Here is a 22,993-nt window from a genome sequence, read left to right as displayed (position 1 = left end):
GGTTTCTGATCAAGTCACAAGAGTGATATAAGCCTGGATGGACAGGAGAGGCTTTGACAGTTGTTTTTGTAAAATGACACAATGTGGCAGTAGGCCTGAAGAGCATTGAGGTAATAGATTAATATTTCTGAACAAGGTAAACGTTGCATGTAGAAAATGTAATAAAAAGACATTTATGACCGCTGTATGTTACATTATTTTTTAAGACAAAACACTGTTTGGCTTTGTATTGTGGTGTGAAACCATCTAACTTTCTCATGCTTTTGTCTGTTCTATCTCCAGGAGATGCTCTAGTTGCTGTAAATGATGTTGATGTGAATTCTGAAAACATAGAAAGGGTTTTGTCTTGCATTCCAGGTCCTATGCAGGTACAGTAGTTAAACACTTATTCGAAACATCCTCTGTAAAAATTAATATTGTTTCTAGCCTTTTTTTCCTGAGGCAACAGAACTTGCGTGGTCTTTTTCTTAGAACTTCCTCATTTACTTTTTGAACACATTGCTGACTTCAGTCAAACTTAAGAGTACAAATTTCAGAGTTAAATTCTGGTAAGTTTTGTGAAAAATAGGTGCAAGGAAGTGACTCAAGCCCGTGTCCCCGTTAAGGGACATTAGGCACAGTCCAGCTGTTACATACTCTGTCATCAGCCAGAATCAGAAACTACATGCCACACTGTGCAGGAGGTAGCAGCACACTTGTAGGTTTAGACTAACCATAACACCTGATTTTTTTTTTTTTTGTGAGAATCAAGGTATTCTGTGCTTGCAGGATTCTGAGTATTCATGTTTCTCTATGAGAACTAGCACATACATACGTGAAAAATCAAGTTTTATTACTTTTCCTGCTCAGAAAACAGCTTCATTATTATGTTACCATTTGCATCAAAATCAATTACTACTTGTTGAATGTAGGAAAGTAAATCTTTTGAGACCTGCACAGACTTTTAACCAGCGATGGTTGTAGTTACAGGCAAAGATGGCAAGTATGGTGGCTTTGAGAGCTGCTACTTTGAACGCTCTGCTCTCAGCACACAAAGGACGGGGCATGTAATGTATGGATGCCTTGCTCCTGGTGGGTAATAGGGCTGGAGATGTGCAATCTGTCAGCGGCATGTATGAAGCAAGATGCTGATGTCCAGCTTAAAAATAAATATGCCAACCACAGAACAGTAGTGGCGTTTTTTTGTCAGTTACTGTTCTTAAAACGGTAATAATTTTTATGGAAATACTTAAATAAAACAATTATCTCTTTGTCAGTATAAAAGAGACTCAAACCACAAGAGAGTAAAAAGAAGCCTGAATTAACAAGTAGTGCTATTAAAGATATTTAAGAGCATTTAAATGGAGAAGTTGATACCACTTTCATATTTAAATAGAAAAATAAATTCTTGGGTATTTAAGAGCTTTTAGGTTAAATACTTTTACGATTTTTCACAACTGAACAGTGATGAAGATTGATAGAAGTCAATCATAAAAGCTGATACAAACACACCCCCCCCCCAGTCACTGACCTGATGAATAATATTTCTTCCCCCCAAACTTACTGCATATGTCTTCTCCTCTAGCTGAGTAATAATTGGAGCTATAATGAACAATTAAATAACTAATAAAGAATTAGATAGCTATTTCAGAATTAAACCAGAAGAGTGTTAATTACCTAGGATATTAGTAGTGTAAAATTAAGTATTTTGAGTTATTCTGCTGAAATCCACTTCCTGGTGAACAGGAAGACAAAGCAAAAATAGCAACTTAAAGATATGCGATGGTGCATGTTAAAATTACAGTATCTTACAGGATGTCTGCAACCTCTAGGTAGTTTTTTTTTTCAGGTAGAATATACGAGGTGGTAATAATAGAAATGTTTTACTGTCCAGAGATAAAAAGAACTGGAAATTTTAGGTTTTGTTGAACGTGCTTCTGTTTTTAACTTCTGCAGCGTAAGTGCCTGTAGAACTACATCTGCAACTGCAGTAGGATTGAGTGCTAGTATGTCAGTTTGGGAAGCTTTCCAAGAGATCTGACAGTATGAAGCTTGCCTAAGCTACCAGAGCTGTGGTCAGGTTTTGGCAGAACTCCATGGTAGAAAACCCTTGTCTTGCCTGTCTCTGACCAAATATGGAGTTGCTGTAACTGTTATTAAATACAGAATGATTAAAAAAGCAGAGATTATATAGTTTATTTAATTGTATCCTTGCTAGATTAGAGTATACGTATTACTTGTTGCTAAAATGCAACGCAACCCTTTATATAGGAGTTACTTTTAATGCAACATTAATGTTTACATTGTCAGTAAATCCGTCAAGCAGACAGCGATTACTTGAAATGTATAACTGTGTGTCATGTTGGCCTTCCAAAGGCTTTTATTAAAGTGCAATTACTCCTTTTTTACTGGGCCGTTTGAGTCAAGTCAGAAGAGTGATTGCTGAAATAGACCAGTGGAGAATTTAAATACAGAGTTCTGGGGCTTTTGCGGTGTAGAGCAGTGTGCTCATGCTGCTGAAGAAACAGAGGGTTGTTGTTTCTGAGAGTTAGTGATCAAGACAGCTGTTCCACAAGCGAAATTGTTAATTGGTTTGGGTTTTTGTTTGTTTTTTTAATGGCAGAACTGTTTGTGTTTGGATCCTTGCATGTCACCTAATAAGATAAAGTCCCAATTCCGATTAAAGCGTTGGACATCTCATTTAGAAGTTCTATAGCAGTCAGTGACTGTGACAGGCCAAAGCATTCCCTGAGACAGTATGATGAAGTTATATTCTGCAGTCTGTTCAATTTTACATTTCTGTCGTCAAAATAGCTGCTGTTTCCTGGCACCACAAGACAGAGAAGACAGAATAGGAAGGGGAAGATATGCTAAAAGAATATACTTCTCCTTACTCTGATACTTGGAAGTTGCAGAACTATTTTACCTGCAGCTTTCTAAAATTATTCAGCCTGAGGCAGACATTCGGTATCAGAAATTTCAGCCTGAAATGTTGAGTTTCTGCAAACCATAAGCGCATGGAAAACAGAGACTTGCAAGAGGAAATGGCAGGCGCTCTTAAAAGGCAGGCAGTGCCACCAGCTCTGTCTATAATAAAGTCCATATTCTGAAATGTACAGCTCTCTTGCAGACCAACAGAGAGCATGCCTTTCTGGGTCATTCCAGTGGTACAACAGCTATGTTTTCTCTTTCTTACACAGACAAATATCTAAGTGAAGAGTATTAAGAAACCGATTAAATACAGAGTGACCTTCCTGTCATACTTTCGCAGCAGTTAGGGACTTGTTGGATCACATACAGTTTGTACCTTCTGCTTTTTTAATCTAGGTCTTAAAATTCCTTTGACCTCCACAGCACCCTGTAGCAGTGATTTCCATAACTGACTGGTATTACGTTCATTTTTGTTGGTTTTCAAACTGCCATCTGATTAAGTGCATTTCATACCCCTAGGTTCCTGTGTTATGAGGAGCAGTTATGTCCGTGTCTTATTCTTCATATCGTACCTTCGGAGAACTCTGTCATGTTCCACTTCTGTCACATCTTTCTGTGGAAAAATCCCCATCTATGTACTTCATAGTTTGCCGTTACTGTGACCTTCATCAGCGCCTTCTTGCAGTGGGATTAAATTCCTTTTGAGGACTGTTATACGTGCGTGCTATGTATTTATAGAGTGGAATACTAATACTTTCTTGGCTTTTCCCAAACACATGCTTCAGTTGACTTGTGCTAGTCCCCAGGAGGATTTGCTCCATAATTGTCCAGGGATTGATGTGAGGCTAATGGGTCTATAGTGACCCAGGTCCTCCCTGGAACCCTTCTTGTAGATAGAAGTGACATTAGGCCTCCCTCAGTCTTCAGGCACGTCTCCTGACCTCCACGACTTCTCAAGATTTGGGAGGGAACTTGCAGTCCCACTGTGGAGGAGAGCTTTCCTGAAGCACAGGGACTTCACATCTGAGCGGTGTGGTATTGCCCGCAGCGATGTGGGAGGCAGCGTGGGTGCCTACAGGAGGAGGGAGAGTTAAAGTTCTGTTTGGCCCAATTTGTTTTGAACTCTTGCTTGAAGGGGCCATGTGGTTGTGTCTCCAAGACAAGACAGATTGAGTGTGTGGCTTTTTTAAACTGAGAGACGAAAAGCTGGACTGCAGCGTGTGCGTCATCAGCGTAGAGACTGTCGCCTAAGTGTCATAAATAAGTGTCCGTGGACAAGATGTAATAGAAGTTAAGGGAAAGAACTATTGAGCCTTGAGGAAATCTGCAAGAAGTTAAACAGGGTATGAGGAAAATCTTCTGAAATGCATGCAGATGGCGTGACGGAGAAAGAGAACTGAGTCACAGAATGCCGGAGCAGAAAACATACCTCTATAAAACTGTGAACAATCAAGTTACTGCCTCTTAAAAAGCCACTGCTGCTTAGCTGGGTGTTGCTGCTCCTCGAGTCCTGTTGACATGCAGCGTAATGAATCGAAACTGCAATGATGAGAGCGCTAGGGATGAGTTACTGTCAGAAAAGAAAGTCGTAGCACGCGGCAGGAGAGCAGGATTGAGCGCAATGCTGTGCCAGGGAATGGGAAGAGAGAAAGAAAAGCTGATAGCAGCCAAAATAGGAGAGGAAACGATTAACAAGAAGCATTGGGAGAGAGTCGAGTGGCATGGGAAGGCGGCAGCCAGTGGTATACTGTTGTAGCTGGAAGAGCCGCTGATGGCAGAGAGAAGTCTCTGATCTAGTTGGACAGGCAGTGGGTGTTTTAGAGCATCGTTATTTCTTGCTGGCACTCCTCTCTTTAAGCATGCATATACACATATACGATTACAAAAACGTAAATTATCTATACTTAAATGTATAAATGACCTCTGCCTGGGCTTCTCAAATGCATTGCAACTGGGAAAAGACAAGCTTTTTTTGCTGCATCAATCATGAGGCTAAACTGTCACTGACTTGAAGGAGAAGCAGGATATGGTGTGATCTATTGTGTTTAGAACTTCCCAGTCAATAGGCACCTTAAGGATACTTTAAGGCCGACAAACAATCTTGAGTAAAAACATGTGAGAGAGGGAACTGAGAGTGTGCCTACTTAATCCAAATTGTTCAAAGTGGCTGAAAATAGATCTATGGTGAAAACTAAGGTATCATCCGAGAAAATAAATCAATTTATTCTCCCCAGAAATTACAATTTCATGCTCAGTCAAGAGCTATTTCTCACATATCCTTCTTGCATACTTAGGATGAAGTGTTTGTTCACCAAAAAAAAATAAATTACTCTTTCATCACTGCTGGAACAGCTAACAAACATCATTTTTGTAAGGCAGTGCTCCTAAAAAGGAGGTCTGTAAGGCAAATTGTGAAACATATTTCTGCACAGCTTGGATTTTTATCTTGCTTGTGAGCCAGGAAGTATACATTTATTCTAAAATTCCTGGGGTTTACTTTATTTCAGAAATACAGAACAGTAAACATCATGTAATTTTTTGACAGAGTAAAGCTTGATCATCTAAACTTTTATTTTTGAGAGAATATTCTGTTTATGCTTTTTTTTTTTCCTGAAGACATGGCGCAGCAAGTGGTGTAAACAATTTTTAAGCTTCCTGCTAGTTGTGTACAATTGTTAAATACGGCAACAAAACTCTTATTTGCTGACTTTACAGTTTAAAAAAAAAAAAGAAGAGTTAACATAGTGGAAGTGTTGGCAGATGGAAAGAATTCCTACTGGGTGTTACAAATTAACAGACTTTTGCAGTCAAATGTAAATTGATTTTCCTGTGCAGATGTACCTGTCAGTGCACTCAAAACGGCAAAGAAATGCTCACGAAAGAGCCGTGAGGAAATATACTTATGAAAGTGCTGACATTGTGAAAGAAGTCAAATACTGTGTGTGTTTCAAAAGCATGGTAATAGGTTTTGTGTTCAAACAAACCCAGAGCAGTAAGTATATTTTTCCGTTCTCAAAACCGTAAGAATTAAGTATGAAAACACACCAAACCACATGCTTACTCACATGGTTCACAGAGCATGTAATAGCAGGCTTTGTCCCTAATAATAGATGGCTATGTCATGCTGCATATATAATTGGTTTTCTTGAAGCAGCAGGAATTTTTTTATGCTTACATCTTTTGTCAGTAAAGCTAAGAAAACTTAATCTCTTAAAGGGCTCAAACTGCATCTTTTTCACCTGATATTAGAATGTAATTGAAAGTACGGTCTCATTTTCACAGTAATTAATTATCTTAATAGGTTAAACTTACATTTGAAACATCAATATTTGAGCCTGAAGAAACTTCTCAGCAAAGGTATAAACGGGCACAGTCAAGTATGAACAATCTGGTTCGGCTCTTGTGGGGAGAAGATAGTACGGACCTTCAACAGGCTTTGCAAGATGTGCCTCATATTGTTATGTTCCTCGCCACGAAACTGGACTCTGAGACATCTAAGGATGAGGTATGTGGCTGACTAAATGAACTGAAGATGAAAGGTAACAACTGACAACAGCAACTGCTATGGCTTTGGATGTAAAAGGGGAAAAAAAAAAAAAAAAAAAGACTAAAAACTTGCTAATCATTTTGAGTAGGCTGTAAAATGCCCGTTTTGGCAGAAATAAGGCCTGAAATGCCAGGAAAAAAAAGGTAGCATCACTGCTGACAAACTCTAATCGGACTTGAAATCCCTCCAGTGCTGCTGAACGTAAAGAGCAGGGTAGAGGTGTTAACAGAGAAAGCAGAAGTTTGCTCTCAGATGCTCGCTGTGATGTTTTCAGTACAGTTCTCAAACTTGAACTGCGAAATCTGCCTAGTTCTGAAAATTTTCCCCAGCGGGAGCTGTTAGCAGTCCACATGGACAGCCTGTCTAGCTCCTCCTGTTTTGAAATGCTAATGTGCCTTTTCTTCAAGGGCTCTGGCTTGTCTGCTGTTTGCAATCAACTGCTGATGCTTGCTTCGGCATCGGTTTTGAGCTACTGAAGCACTTTTTCTTTGTCCCGTACAGCTTCCTTTCACATCTCTTTCCTTTTTGTGTTCCTCAGGGTACGTATAACCCACTATAAGTTTGGGTAGATGTTGTCCATGATGTAGCCATAGCTACAAACACCCCACTCAATGCAGGGAGGACACGGAACAGTGTGGAGAGCCGAGTTTGGCCTCTTGCCTGAGCTGAAAATGACAAATGGACAAAGTGGACTTGTTAGGAACAGACATTTGGAAAAAGACTCTTCTCCCCTTCTGGAAATTCTCCTTGGATTTAGCGTAGTGCCCCAGTGATCTACATGATCTGTGATACGGAGACAGCAACTGAAGCACAAGTTTTGTCGGTCTCCAGGGACCGGGATGGCAGGACAGTGACGGAGGGGGGAGCAGAAGAAAGACATTTTGCTTTCTCTCCCCTGGAATTAATCCAGAGATCCAGTCAGTGCTCCATCCCTTCCCTGAGGTGTCTCCATGGTTTTTTTGGTGCTATTTTGCAACTGATAGAAGTCTGTACAGCTCTGTTGGTGATGTGTAATAGAGACAAAAGTGTTACAACTACACATAATGGAGTTGAATTTTATTTTCTAGAGACAGGGCTGGGGAGGAGAACCCTGGAAAATTACATGATATCATAGTACCATGGAAAAAATACTGTGCAGTTTGCAGAGTCAAGTGCTTGAAAGCTAGGAAATGACAGATTGATGGCGACTTGTGCAACTTTAATTCACCCCTTTTGTACGCACGCAGCATGACGCTGTCTCAAGTATTACATTTTTTCTGAAAGATGCCTGTCTTGTGCAGAGGACAAGATGGACAGATGAGTGTGTCTAATTAAGGCTTATTAGGCAACCATAAATCCAGTACTTCGTTACTCTGGAGTACTTGCTTTGCAATATAAATCCTGCTCTTTTAACATAATATTTTTTAAGTAATGTATGCTTGATTGTGTATTACAGGAAGATAGGAACTCTGTAAGCTTTGGTTTGCAGTTCTCTCCAATCCTGGTAAAGACACTACATCTGTTCATGGGAGGCACCTTCAGCAGAAATTAGTTTATCCAAGCGTCTCTTACAATTTTTTTTTTTTTTCTTTTTTTAATAGCATTGCAACTAGGCAAGGTCATTCCGTCCTCTCTTTCCCACCTGGAGACTGACACTGCAGTATTTTTCTGCTTTGCTATTTTCCTATAATAAAAAAGCTCATTTAACTGTGAATTAAATAAACTTAAGAGGCTTTATCAAAGTTCACTTACATATTGCAAATCGTTCTTTTTTTTCTTCAGTTGTAAGTTGTTGTCCAAGACTGCTGCGTTATGTGGACAGAACAGCTGTGGAAATTGCTGTAGACTTAAAGACCAGTGGTTTTTTGGTCACTTACGTGAACTTTATGAAATATTAAACCAAAAATTTATTTCAGGGCCTCTGGCCCCTCTGTTGGTAGGTGAATAGATATGCAAATGCCTAATTGCAATTCCTGTACTTCAGAATAAATGGAGTGCTGCTTTCTTGCCCCACTATTTATTTATACTCTCCCAAGAAACAGGATTAACCCTGAACATTGAGCAGATGTAAAAGAGGGATTGTAATGCCCTTGTTCTCCCTTCATACCATGGAAGAATTGTTTCCTGAGAAGTCTTGGCAGTTACGCGGCCCCAAATAGTCTCTGATGTTGAGAGATGCTTTGCTGGTGTAATCAAGCTCTTTATAACATTTTCTAACAGAAGAATGCCGCCTTCCTCAGGGCCTTTGTCTTTAATTTCATTTGGTGAACAGTAAGCGACATTTATCCTGTAGGTGTGCTGTTCCCAATTCAGTTTACAGTCGTACTTCAAATGAGCAGTGAAATTATTATACACCTATGCCATATTGCACAATAAAGATGTAGTGATCCTTTCCTCAGCTGCTTTGCCCATCTCCAAAGGAGGCGTGGTATGCAGGTCACATCCATGTAAACAGTGGCAACTAGAACTAGGAACTGATTCTTCCACTCGTGAGCTTTTGGCACCCAAAAATAGAATTAACGAGCTCTCAGGCTTGTAAGCTCTATCTACTCAACTACCAAGGGAAGTAGTATTAGAAATCACGTAGGATGCGTGCATGCATGTGGGGAGTGTCCCGTTTGATAATGGTCGCAGTGAGTAAGGTTGCTCTTGTCTTTATGTTTTTTCGTTCAAGGTAGGTGTTAGGGTTGTAACGTACGTTATTTGTACCAGCGTGCAGCTGTAACATCGTTCGTCGTGTGAACTGGTTTTGGTGATACCGTGTCCTCAGAGGAGCGCTGTTCACGTTCCTCTTACGTGGCAGTGTTACTGGAAGCATGTGTTCAGCACACTTGCAAAGCAGGTATTAGGCAGTAGCTGTTAAGATGGTTTGGTTCCTGCTGCCGCTGCCTTGTAATTCCTGGAGCATTTCTCCCTGTTGCTATACTTTCTGAATTAATCTTGAAGAATTCATAGTTGTCTTTCATCTACTGTTTCTTTTCTAATTTTATGTAAGATGCAGCTTAAAGCCTCTATTATTAGTGCACTGGGTTTGAAGATTATAGGTTTTTAGCTGGTCAGCACCATTTTGACACAAGATCTTTTAGCCATTTCTTACATGGTCAAGGCTGCGCTAATTTTTTTTTTTTTTTATGTTATTTAGGCTTAGTTTGAAAAATTAGTCAAATAAAAATGAAAAATTTTGATAAGCCAGTAGTTCAGATGGTCTGTCCGGGTTTGGGGTTTGAGGGAGGGTTTACACTTGGTAAGAAATGAGCTACTTCTCGTTTATTAATTTCATTGTCATTGGCTTATGAACTTTTGCCTTGCTTTGCAGACAGCTGATCTTGTGTGGTGGTATGTGCTGAGCCTTCCTAACTCATTAACATACATACATGTATATATATGTATGTGATACAGCTATGACCTTTTGTTACAGTTGTCTTTTCTTTCCCTGGGAAAGTGTACAGATAATTCTCAAAATAATTTGGTGTAGGGGGCCCCAGGTCATAGTGAGGAGGAAAAAAAAAGGCTCTTTCTAGCCCTTTGTAGTGTTGTAATTAGAAAATGGCAGGGGTTTTTTTCCAGCTGAGGGATTGATTCAAGAAAAAAATCCTTGTCACTAATGAGTATTTGAAAATAGAGCTAATTAAATTGGATAAGAATGAAGAGTTTGCCAGGTCCTTCTGTAATGAAACTTTACATTCTTTTAATCATGATGAAGGAAAAGTTTCTAACGGGTATTGGTACTGGCTGGATGTGCTTAGTGACATAAATAGGGAAGTTAATAATGTCTGTGTTTCTTTTGTTTGTGTAGAAAGACAATTTACTGTACTTTTTGCATTGGATATACTTAATATTAAATGCATTATTTCTGGCCCGTCGTGATTCGGCAGAAAGCAATAAAAGTGGGGGAATCGGATGTTTGCTTATTACTACGTTTTTATGGTTGCTGAAATAATTAATATAAAATTTTTGAAAATGCTTACATAAAAAATGTATTTTAAAGAACTGATTGGAAAAAGAAGAGTAAGTCACAAATATTTACCTCTCGTCATCTTCAGCTTCAAGTTGACTTCTTTAAGAGTATGCTGACGCAGATGGTCAGCGGTTTCGCGATAGAATTGTTAATGGTGTCTGTGCTATTTGAGTGTATCCCTCAGTCACGTTTTGTGCTGTCCATGTAAAGCAGTTAAGTAGGGTTATATAGAGAGATTGGGGTTTTCATATCCTCATTGTTGGTGTTAGAGAGCTGTATGTTTGATAATGATTTAAATCACAGTTTACATATTGAAAGAACCATCCAAATAGTAGCTGTCTCTTGGAATCAGATTTATTTACTTTAAGCTGTAAAATGCAGTGGCCATACTGTTTGTCATTTTATGTTTCTTTATATGTTTCTCAATAAGTCCTACTTTACTATAAAACAGATAAGTTAAACCTGTCAGAAACGTTCATGTGCATTTTAGAACTTTTCAGTATGCCTGTGCAGACCGCTGCTTGTTTTGATACCATGTGAAAGTGTGGGATAAAAGCTTTCATGTTTTTTTTTTTTAAAAAAAAAATGATGCCAGGAAAAAAAATTGTCATGTTTTCTGTGGGCCTGTTTTGTTTTGTTTTTTTCTTTGTTTGGTTGGGTTTTTGATTTTGGTTTTGCTTTGCTTAACTAACAGCCAACTTTCTTCACAGCAAGAAATTCTTTATCAGTACCCCATATCAGAAGCATCCCAAAAACTGAAAAGTGTGAGAGGGATATTTCTCACGCTATCTGACATACTGGAAAGTGTTACGGGTACCCAGATTATCAGGTAAAAGTATTTGAAATGTCACGTATTGTTACTTGTATTATTTCACGCATATGTGTACAGAAGAACCCAGGTGGCTCTTGCATCAAGTTGTAGAGAAACCACGAGTGACTCAAAACGTTACTGCCTAACAGGTGAACTAGAACAGGGTGCCTGAAGTTGGCCTGCTCGGCCTGGGTGTACATTGATTTGAGGGAATTTCTGTGTCATGGGTGGCCACAACTAGGATTTTTAGTTCAGTGAAATTGTTTTTAGATCCCTTTTTAGATCTCTTAAAACGTCCTGATCTAAATTGGGATTCTGTGGCACTGTACTAGGACAGACTGGAAATTCTACAACAGCTTCAATCAAATTTTTAAAAATTTAAAAAAAAAAAAAAGTCATTCAGCTAAACTCATGAGTGCCTGCTACTTCTAAATGAATTTTATTTCACATTCAACTTGCAACACCTGAAAAATTTGGTGCCCACAGACCAGAACTCTCATAAGAAGTCTAATAGAAATGACTCCTGAGTTTTTGGAGCAGCATAGGGGTGGGGGAAGATAAGTCAAGAGATTATTGAATTTTAAAGGTAGATATTTTCTGATGGAATAATCAGAACTGGGGGCTCGGGGAAGATTCTCTTGTGCACATCAGTGCCTTGTGTGTTAGACACCAGACCTGGATGGGTGTGAAAAAGCCAGATGGAGGTGGGATTTCAGGCCCAGGAATACCGAGTGCAAGTGGCAGCGCATTAGTGAACAGCACTGGCAATAATAAGGAATTCCTCAGAAGGCAAAAAGCCTCGTTAATATATATTTAAGTTGGGGTTTCCACCGATAGATTTTTCCTTAAAAGTAGTTCTTGAAGTGCTTTTGAACATTTTTGCTTAACCAGAAAATTAATACTGGTTAGTTTACTTTTGTTTTGATTTGTTCCTTTTAATTCATTTTGTTTCTCAGACTTGTTGGTATCCTGCAATTCTGAGTAAGAAGTTTTAACGCTGGGCTTTAACCACGCTTACAACTTTCTAGTTAATAAGTTACTAAAGTCACGTTACTGATGTAGTGATCGATAGGATTGTGGATTGACTCCTTTAGCAGCAGGTATCAAACACGGGCTTTTGATCTTTTGTATATGCCAGTATTTTAATGCGGTGTCACATCAGTTAGCACCGAGGCATGTTCACTCCTCTTAAATGCTTTTGCATTATTAATGGCAATTCTCCCATATAGAAGCATTTTTGGACATATCTAGACTTTCAAACACCCAAAAGACAAATCAGTCACTTGTTTGATGATCTTCAGAAAAGCAATACAGAAATCCATCGTAACGTAGATTCACCTTTCCCGTTAAGGTTCTCCCTTTCCCATTTTTGAGTTCTAAAAATACAGAAGCACTTCTGCTGGTCTCTGTGGACTGTCTCATCTCTTCAAAAATATAACAGATAATCCCCAGCACTCCCATGAAGCTTTTTCTGTCAGGAGAGCAAATTACGGTTATTGCGTCTGCACATGTATTGTGTATCTTTTGTGAGGGGGGATGTTTATTTCTTTGCAGTTAATTGCATTATAAATATATAACTGGTTTGGCTTGGAAAGCACTTTTAGTTACATGAAGGATGAAAATTTTCTGGTGACCTGTGGAAATACGAAGGTATTTCTCAGCGAATGAAATGACACTATTGATTTATTCAGTACCATCAATTTTACAGTATGAGTGAATCGGTGAAGCAAGTTAATCATAGAAACATATCCTAAAAAATAAATTATTGAACCTTTCAAGCTTAAACTGAAGTTAGCCTTTTTTCACTTTGCAGCAGTGTTATCTTGTTATTTAAAATTTCTAACCTGATAGTAGAACAGTTGGAGTTTTGCTATAAATTTAGTGTTCGAGATATTTACAGACCTTCATTTTAGCAGCAACCAGTACATTTAATGTGATAACCTGGTGCGTAACGTATGGTTTATTGCTAATTAGAACATGGGGTCTAATCCTGTTTTGTGTTCTAATCCACACTATGGTTCAAAGGAAAGTCCTTGCTGTCTTTCTGGGGTTGCTGAGCTTTGTACAGCAATTTTTTTATACAGGGGGATAGCATGAGAGTTCCAGCTTATGTTTGTCACTCAGGTAATACGTTCACATACCTCTTGGGCTTGTTTTCAAAACATGTGTGGAGCCTTTTTAAATGATTTTGTGAGTGACTACTATGTGGAGAACCTTCATTAGTATCTCCGGTTACCTCACTGTGATTTGAAACAGCATTCATCTTCTAGGTTGCCTGTATTCAAAGCCAGGCAGGAAGGGCTTTAAAGGGCCTCTGAGTCATTCAGAAGATGACTGTGGTGCTTCTGTAGCGATTGTTGATCCTTTATATTTGTGTACTTAAAAACGTTGTTCCTACTGCTGTGATCTGTGTGGAACAGAAATCAGAGAGTCTTTGAGTTCTGTAATAATTAATATAGTTACCTAGCCCAGTTGAATCCATGTGATTATACATGAGCATAAGACTTTGCATATAAAACACATATAAATCATTCTGGCCTGTAATGTGGTCTTTATAACTTCATAGTCTTAACAGAAGTACTTCTGCTTCAATTTTTCTAGTTCTTCCCTTTTCTTATGTGGAAAACTGGTTCAAGTTGTTTACTGGAAAGAATCTGAGAAGTTGCTTGTAATTGGCCTTCCTGAAGAAAAGTGAGTTTCAAATAAAACGCTTTGTTCTCTGTTTTATTTTATTCAGTTTCCTGTTAAGTGTCCTCAAGTTGTACTCTTCTATCAAAAAAAGCAAGAAAGGGAGGGCTTACAATGTACTTTTTTCACTATAAGTAGTTTCTGTACCTGTGATCCCACTTTTCTGATGGACCTTGCATCTTGTGTATATCCATTGTTACTGTTTCTTTTTCATTTCTGCTAAAGGGAATAAGGTCTCCTTAGATCTCAGCAGTATGGCTAGGCTAGAAAACGGTAATTTTGAGTGTTTAGTGAAGTCAAGTCCTGATTAGCGAGAGACTACTGAAAAACAGCAGTAACATTCCATATTTATGTGTTCTAGGAGGACTTCTTCCCTCCCCCCCAGCTTTACCACTGCTGTCTGTCACCATGGAAATCTCTCGTACAGTCCAATGAAGAGTTGTTTGTTGGCACTGTGTCACTAGTTAAGAACAGAGCTCTTCAGAAGATGCCCACGCTTATTCATAGTAAAGGTGCTACAAACATAGCTGTGTGTCTGAATTTTTCTTTTTCAGTGTGCCACTTTCTCAGCTGAGGAATATGATTGAAGATGTTGTCAGGACCTTGAGATTTATGTACAGTTCTTTGGACAGGTGAGTGCTTTCAGAAGTATTTTCTTTTCAGTCACTGATTTTTCATTGCTGCTGACTGAAAAGACAGCTAGTAGCATTAATTTTAATGTTTACATTGAATTTCTTTGCGTGTTCCTTTAGACTTGCACCAAAACCAGAATTCTGTTCTTCCTGCCTTTTTGTTTCACGCCGAACACTAGTCAGACTCTTTAAACAGTCTTTGTTACTTCAGAAAGTTTCATCCTTGATTAGGTTAAATCATTCGCATAATCTCAGTCACTGTGGATGTCAACAGCACTCTGCAAATGTTTTCCCTTGTGTTAAAGCACTGTCTGTGAAAGGTACCTATGAATCAGTGTTATATTTTTAATAAACACTCCAGACTTCTCAGCTTCATTTGGCACAGGGACTGTCTTTCTCTGCATTTGGAAATCACCCAGAAAATTTTGAATCTGACTGTAACCTAAATAAAATTGCCAAGGTGGGCTAGTCATGTGCTTGCGTTACATTCAGGGTTTAAGTGCGTACGCCCTAGGGAAAGAGAAAGAATAATCTTAATTTCCGAAAGGATGAAGCTGTTCATTGTCTCACCTTAAGTTGCCCCAGGACATCTCCTATCGTACTATACTGCTTTAGTTTTCTCTTTGTTTGTAGGTACTGCCTGGGTATTAGCCTAGTGGCTTTTTCCATGTTTAAAAATAATGTTTAAAAAAAAAAAAAAAAAATCCAAACGTAGTATCGTGCTGTAAAGAGACTTCTGCAGCACAGAGGGTTATCTAAACAAGCTACAAGTTGCTCGATGTTATTCTAACTTGGAGTTCATGTTTGTTCAGTGCTTTTTGCCAGGTGGAAAATGTTTCTCGCCTGGATCATTTTTTCAACCTGTTCTTCCAGCGTGCGCTTCAGCCTGCAAGACTCAAGTCCAACAGCAGCCCCAGCGCTCAACACGACGATACCTGCAGCACGTTATTCTTAGACAGTCTCCCAGGCTTGCGCTGGCTGACGTTGCCGCAGGAGATCAAGGTAATGTCATTTTCAGATCTCTCTAGAAACAGAGGCTGGAAAATCGATGCCAGTATCTTCTGCTGTTATTGTCTAGCAAGTGCTTTGCCCTTCCCAGACCACCTATTTTCCTACAGAATCCTTTATTTAAGTTTGCAAACTCTGCTCTCGCATATTTTTTCCTATGTGGGAAATAAAGACGTTTTTTCCTTGCACTATTTGGTGATCAATTCTTTTTTATCCTTCGTGCGTTTTCTTTTCTCTCAAGTTTCTGTAGAGAGACTCTGTGAGACTTTGTTCTCCAGTTGAACTTGCAAGTGGTTTCTTTCTTGTAAAACTGCAGGTTTTTAAGGGATTTAGAAAACAAAGTCGTTCACATTTACGGTACAGACATCGCTTTCCAAAATTGTCTTAGATCTTCCACGTTTTGCAGAAAAGTTTTGTTGTTGCAGAAGATGAAATTTCCAGTTAAGCTTCGGTGAAGATCTTTATGTTCTGTAAGGAATATAAAACTAAAAATGTCAGTTCTTTGTTGGCCAGAAAGCCATTTAAATTTTAACTAGGGAAAAGCTGAGAGACTTGTTAGTTGTCAACTGCCAACAGCCTCGCTGACACTTCTCTGTTTGAAAAATTGGCTGGATTTCAATTAGAGGCAGCCTGTTAATACAGCCCAAGAAGTTTGTAATGATGGGGTTTAGGTTCTTTTCACTAAGTAGCACGTTATGTCACGAACTTCCATGGCTAGTACCATGTTTTTTAAAGGAAAGTATTCTTAGTAAACTTAGATTAACCAACAGTTAGAGAAATAAGCAAGCTTACAGCCATTTCAGTAGAACAAAGACAATGCGTGAGAAAGTTTGGCGATTTCCATAGAGACAAAAACTTAAATCCATCGTGAAAAAGATTTTGCTAATATCCCAGTTGGATGCAATAGCTTGCCAGATCTCAGAGTGGTCTCCAGCCTTCAAGGGGTAGTCTGTAGCCCTCAGGTTTAAAGCATGCAGAAAGTAAGAGTGACATCTCCTTTATGCCGAACAGTGGGTTCAGCAGGCACACAAGCAGAGAAGTTTTACAGTTTCAAAGAAGGAGGAAATACACAGCAATTAAGAAGGATTTTTCTTCAATCTGATGAACTGAGGTGTGCTTGACATTGGATATTACTGCTGAAAAGTATGTGCAAATTCGTCTCCATTCGCTTTGGGCTCGTGAATGCTAATCTTCTGAGACTAGCAAGATGAGTGAGCGGTGCTGTTGTAAGCGAACGTGTTGGAAATCTCTATTAACGTGTACTGTTTAAATATTTCAGATGGAAATTGATACAGCACTGAGTGATCTGGAAGCAGCTGACTTTGCAGAGCTGGTAAACATTTTGTTTGCATTGCACAGTATCTCTGGGCCTTAGGGTCATCTTCTGTAGTTTAAAAAAAGCACTAATTCCACACTCATCCACTTCTGTTAGTCAAGTGGAGTCAAAGCAAAGGTATACTGTGTTATTCTTGTTTTAAGATAGCTCAGTTTTACCCATTCTGTTCATCCTGAATTTCTCCATGATTAACATTATAATCCAATAGGATGAGTCACTGAAAACCCATGATTTACTATAGTTTAAGTCCATGGAGTGTCTACAAGGACGCACTAACTTCAACGTAGCTGATTGTTGTTACGTTTCTTTTTTCATATAGATAACTGTCTCCTCCCCAAGCGATTGTGAATAAACCTGAAAACTTCCATGGAGCACTGAGAACTTAATTTTCCAGTTTACAGAAAGCAATTACAAGTTATGCAGATGTTTAATACTGTTAAAGGAGAAGATAGTTATTTACTTCAGTATCACTTGCTGTCCGTGCTCTTTGCTGGGCTGTATCGGGCAGCGAGGTGTACCCATCTTGAAATCTCAGGTTTACTTTCTAATGAAAGAGCTTCCTTAAACTCATGTTCCGAACAGTTATTTTAAAATTTTATTCTTGACTGGTATTTTATTGAGCATAAAGATAACTTGTTTGCTGACATATTTAGCAGAACAATTTAGCAATAACCTTGCAAAAGAATAATAATAAAAAAAGAATCGCTGTACTAAACAACCTGTATGATTATTTACAGAAAGCAATATTTCTAAGTTGCAGTTTATAGCACATAAATTGATTTCACCCACTTCATTTAAAATACACTATGTCCACCTAAAGATAGTGTTACTAATCTGAGAACGCTGGACATGCAGATTAAAAGATCAATGAGTGGGTATATTTTGGGTAAAATATAAAAGTACTGGAAAAAAATGCTTTGACTTGGAAGTTTTACTCTTAGGAGGGCCTCTGGTGTCAATAGTTATGCTTCAGCTACTTTGCTGTTAAGAACTCTGAGAATTAGCATATCCTAACAAAAATAGTTCATGGGCTGATAAGAACTAAATAGGAAAACTGTTACTTTGAACGGAAAACTGTCAGAGAAAATCATGGTGACACAAAAATCAATACTGGAGGTTAAAACCTTGGTATTTCACTTAACTGTTCAGTATTCACTGCCATACTGATAATAAGAAGCTGTCTAAAATGAAAGTTATTTAATAAGATATTGATTACAATTGACTGGAATTGTTTGACTTGCATTTGGTAAATAAAATAAAAATTCTGAATTAAAAATTATACCGTGCTTTTTTTTCCCTCCACAGTCTGAAGATTATTATGACATGAGAAGATTATATACGATTATGGGCTCTTGTCTCTTCTACAAGGTACTATTAATGATTAAAGCCTAAAGATTAGGAAAATGCATCTGGAAAACTAACCCTGTCATGGAGTAACTCTCTTCAGAACCTCACAAATAGGAAAAAAAATGTATGGTTGCTTTAAACCTGTATTTCCAGTAAGAGACCTAAAACTGAAAGACCATAGCAGAAACAACTGATGCCAGGAAGTGACAGTGGTACGTGCTGTATCATAGAGTCATAGAATGGTTTGGGCTGGAAGGGACCTCTAAAGGTCACCTTGTCCAACCCCCTGCAGCGAGCAGGGACACCTTTAGCCAGATCAGGCTGCTCAGAGCCCCGTCCAACCTGACCTGGGATGGTTCCAGGGATGGGGCATCCACCACCTCTCTGGGCAGCCTGTGCCAGTGTTTCACCACCTTCACAGGGAAGAATTTCTTCCTAACATCTAATCTAAACCTCCCCTCTTCCAGTTTGAAACCATTACCCCTCATCCTACCACTCCCCTCCCTGATCAGGAGTCCCTCCCCACCTTTCCTGCAGCCCCCCTTCAGCACTGGAAGCCGCTGTAAGGTCTCCCCAGAGCCTTCTCCAGGCTGAACAACCTCAACTCTCTCAGCCTGTCCTCACAGGGGAGCTGCTCCAGCCCCCTGAACATCTCCGTGGCCTCCCCTGGACTTGTTCCAACAGGTCCACATAAATATGATTAGGAAGAACAAAATACTTGTGTGAAACTGTCTTGTGGGAATCTCTCCAAGGATTGGAGAGAGACAGTAATAAAAAAGTACTAAGAGTCAATGCAAGTGAGACTCTGTGATAGTCTAAGAGGAATTTTTTTTGTCCATTGCCATTTTTTAATAAAGAGGTGATCTATAATCTGTCTTTAAATCAAAGACTTGAGAAATTGGATTGACAGGTTTTTTTTACTTTGGCCCCATTTGTAAGTTTATGTATCTTTATTAAATGCAGACAGTTGTATTCAGTGGTATAAAGAGGAAGATAACAGCCTTTTCTTTAAGGAAACTTGTATTTTAAGGATTTTATCATGCAGTTATTCTTTATGCAGGTAGCGTTACGAAACTAAACTGTTGGCACAAATGCAACTGCACAGTGTCTACCATGACAGCACTTTAACTGTAATGCCCTCAGTGCTGAAAACACTGTTGTACCGTGTATCTTCTTTGGAAATTTCATTTGTTGCAGTGAAAGTTCAGTATTTTTGGAGAGAGGATTAAAGCACCCTAACTCTGTAGCTGTTTTGCAAGCTGTTAAAGCCATGCATTTCCCAGCTCGCCTTTGATAACTTGCATATATGCTGATGTTTTATTTGTTTCTATTTCAGTATTTTGGTTCTTCAGCTCTGGTGCAAAAGCTCAGTGTTATCTGTTGTACAACTGTCTACGAAAAAGACAGTCTCTGGCCAGAGAGCTGACGATCTCAGCGCATGTGGAGCGTGGATGTCTCTCTGTGAAAGTACGCTGAAGTGATAAGTGGTGATGTTGCATTTCTTACTGAATACGCTTCCTTTCCTGTGCTTTAATTAAGGATTACTTGATTGGCAACCACTTGCCAAAGGAAGATCTTCTCGATGTCGGTTTATATTGTCGGCACCATTGCCTGTTACCCTTGGCAGCAGAACAGAAGATTGGTCAGTTAGTGATATGGCGGGAAGTATTTCCACATCATCATATCCAGCCGTGTGACGTTTCAAGTTTTACCGGATACAGGGAACCTGAAGCAAGATATTTTTTACTGATAGTTGGCTTGGTAAGTTCACATTTGCAGTATGCCCTTCTCTGATGCCGTTGTGGTGTTGTGGGTTGTCTGTTGTTCAGTAAGACCAGCCCTTGCCATTATATTTAGTAATTTTACAGAATACCTCTATTGTAGCTGTTTCATGGGACAGAATTTCTCAGAGAGTAGCATTTTTTTATACGCTGGTAAAGCTTGCAAGTTTAAGTATAAACTCTCATTGTTTTATGCTTTTTTCACTTCGGTTGAAAATGTTTTTACTTTCGTGGTCTTGTATTTTCAGACAACTCATTTCAGAAATGTGTTTGGATTTTTTGAAATGTGGCCTTTTCTTTAAAGCAAACGACTATGGAGTTTGTAAACGATAGCCTTTACGTTTGCACGGTTGACTTCAGTAACACGGTAACAGAAAGCTCTCCTTGGACGTGATCTGATTAGAAAAAAAAATAAAGAACTCCTCTGGAGATGAGGAAGGAGTGTTGACTAGAGCGCTGTATTTTGCCCAAGTACCAGATGAGACAGAACTATAACACAGCACATAGTGTGCATTAAACCAAAGGCTAATGTTGCTACCTCTGTGTTTACAGAGACACTTCATGCTGGGTGTCCTGCTGGAGGCAGGAGGCTGTGCCTCAAAAGCTGTCGGGAACCCAGGACCAGACTGTATCTATGTGGATCAGGTCAAAGCCACTATACTTCAACTGGAAGGACTGGATGCCGCCATAGAGGAAAGGCTCGATTCTCCTTCCGTTCCACCTTTGGCTTGTGCTGACTGGTTCCTTCCTCCGAGCCGTGACAAACTGGAGAGCTTGACCACCTCGCCCATCCTAAGCAAGCTACAGAACACTTCCAAATCAGGAACCACTCCAGCAAGCAAAAGGACCCTGTTTGGTGACTCTTCCTTAATGACATGTAAGCCGAGCCCCACGAGAAGCACTGGAGGACCTGACCACGGGAACAAAGGTCCTGCGGAAGATGAAAGCAGTCATCCGCAGTCTGTCGTGGATCAGGTCTGAGAACAAAGAGAACTGATAAGGTTCTGGAGGGCTCGAGGGAGGTGGCAGTTCGTTTAAAAACTCACTCAAGTCACTTTTTTTTTTAACCAAAAAAGCGTACTATAAAAGAATAAATCTAAGAGCCCCCTGAATTCAGTGGAAAATATTTCTGTTGCCTTGGGAAGCTTTGGGTCAGCCTCCGAGCCATCACATTTTTTTGTTTTATAATTGCATCTAACTATTTTGTTTCACATCACTAAATTGGGCACAGCTGCATTGGAATCAGCAGAAGTAATTGGAAAATATCCCCAAAATAATAATGCTGTAAACAAGTGATCAGAACAAATTGCTCTGCAGTTGTACAACTGCTTCTAACCCGTTTTAGTCTAAAACAGGCTATAAAATACGTTTATGTAAGTTGATGCAACTGTTTGGGCTTTTAAAAAAAAAGTGCTACATTCCTCTGAGAAGGTGATTTGTTGGTTGGATTCTGTTCTCTTGTTAGCTGTGTTTTCGCTATTAGTTCACCTGTCTGCTTGTTTTTCAGGCCACTAGAAAAAAACATACCCTACCAAATCCATTTCATTTGGGAAACCTCAAAAAGAACCTTTCAGAGAAAGATACAGAACTCCTTAATGCTATCAAGTAAGATCTTTTTTATGAAGTAGGTCATTTTTAAGGCCATACTTGGATTGGGTTTTGAATATGCACAGACCAAAGATGTTCCTGCATAATTTTTTTTCTAACCAAAACTTCGCTGTGCGAGGATTCTCAAAAGTGAAGCTCTTCAGTGGAGAGCTTAATTAGAAAAGACAACTGTTTCTCAAGTATATGTGAGCAGAATGTGTGCGCATGTCCCACGTATACCTGACCTTGGAAGCTCACTTAAGAGTTTTTGGACCACACAGACACCTTGCGCCTCCCTGGGTTTTCTAGGCAGCTCTACAAAGGACAAAGCAGCCATGACCTTCCCAGTTCCCACGTGTTGCTTGTGACAGCACAGTCTGCTCTGGTGTTTTGTTTGAGCTCTAAATAAAGCTTTCCTTTCTTCTCCCCGCCCCAAGCTTTTATTTCTCCTTTCCTGTTTTATTGGTGAGAATTTTTGAGAAACAGGTACCGTAGTTTGATTTTGGTTTTGGTTTGAGTATTAACAGTCCAAATTAGCAAGATTTCCTTGGCGTAGAAATAGGCACCTTTGAATGTCTGTATCCATTTCTGTACTCTGTCGTAGCTACCAGCAAAACAATTCTAAGAAACAAAAGTATATGTTGTTTAACTAAAATTATTTAGTATTATTATCCAAATTATTTTAGTATTAAATGAATTCTGGTTTTTTTAAGGTTGACATCTGGTCCTGAGAATACCCTCTTCCACTACCTGTCTTTGGAAACAATGCAAGGAATCTTTATTACTCCAACTCACAAAGAAGTAGCACGGCTCGGTGGCTCCATCCACCCTCAGTTAATTGAGAATTTCTACCGCTGCTGTCTTTCCATTCGTTCCATTTTTCAGCAGTCCATGAGGAAAGAAGTACGGAAGCTTTGTTTTCTGTTTTTACATTCCTAACTCCGAGTTTCAAGATCTGTTTTGACTTCATTATTGAAGTAGTTCACCTGTGTGGGTGTTGTTCAAGCTCCTGATGTTTTTACTGTTAGGGGGAGGTTCTTTCTCTGGCCATCCAACCACGTAGGCGTGCAATTACGGCGCTCTGTCCCACCAAAAATGCCCTCGGAATAATTGCTCCCTGTCTCCAGTTCAGTATTTTCTTACTCTGTTTCATATTAGGACTCTCGTTTGTAACTTAGCAAAAAGTTTCACGGGCTGCGTTCAAGAACTGGAAGTAGCAAAAGACACAGGGGGGGTTTAACCATTTTAATGCTGGGAGGGGGTTTGATTGGCGGCAAAAGGAAATTTAGGCCCTCTTTTCTTTCACAGACAGTGTTTCACATGAGCAGTGACAGTGCAGCCTCCCCTCGCTGCGCTGTCCGTGTGTCTGAACAATGACCTGAGGAGGGCCTGTGGCGGTGAGAGGGGTT

The 22,993-nt window shown here is 39.4% G+C and overlaps 1 protein-coding gene across 1 annotated transcript in view; it reads left to right on the top strand.

The window, feature by feature from the left end:
• Nucleotides 1-22,993, top strand: part of INTU (inturned planar cell polarity protein) — a 43,054-nt gene that overhangs the window by 14,835 nt on the left and 5,226 nt on the right. Inside the window, exons 3-14 of the mRNA XM_086464370.1 lie at nucleotides 283-368; nucleotides 6,212-6,415; nucleotides 11,105-11,223; nucleotides 13,807-13,896; nucleotides 14,448-14,525; nucleotides 15,338-15,527; nucleotides 16,813-16,866; nucleotides 18,175-18,237; nucleotides 19,756-19,977; nucleotides 20,550-20,972; nucleotides 21,505-21,602; nucleotides 22,298-22,487. Of these exons, the coding sequence (XP_086320496.1) occupies nucleotides 283-368; nucleotides 6,212-6,415; nucleotides 11,105-11,223; nucleotides 13,807-13,896; nucleotides 14,448-14,525; nucleotides 15,338-15,527; nucleotides 16,813-16,866; nucleotides 18,175-18,237; nucleotides 19,756-19,977; nucleotides 20,550-20,972; nucleotides 21,505-21,602; nucleotides 22,298-22,487 (1,817 nt within the window). The remainder of the gene's footprint in view (nucleotides 1-282; nucleotides 369-6,211; nucleotides 6,416-11,104; nucleotides 11,224-13,806; nucleotides 13,897-14,447; nucleotides 14,526-15,337; nucleotides 15,528-16,812; nucleotides 16,867-18,174; nucleotides 18,238-19,755; nucleotides 19,978-20,549; nucleotides 20,973-21,504; nucleotides 21,603-22,297; nucleotides 22,488-22,993) is intronic.

The sequence above is a fragment of the Leptosomus discolor genome, chromosome 4 (assembly GCF_034619465.1).
Source record: "Leptosomus discolor isolate bLepDis1 chromosome 4, bLepDis1.hap2, whole genome shotgun sequence".
Classification (NCBI taxonomy): Eukaryota; Metazoa; Chordata; class Aves; order Leptosomiformes; family Leptosomidae; genus Leptosomus; species Leptosomus discolor.
The sequence above is the reverse complement of the archived record's forward strand: the minus strand, read 5'-3'. Positions and strand labels throughout refer to the sequence as shown.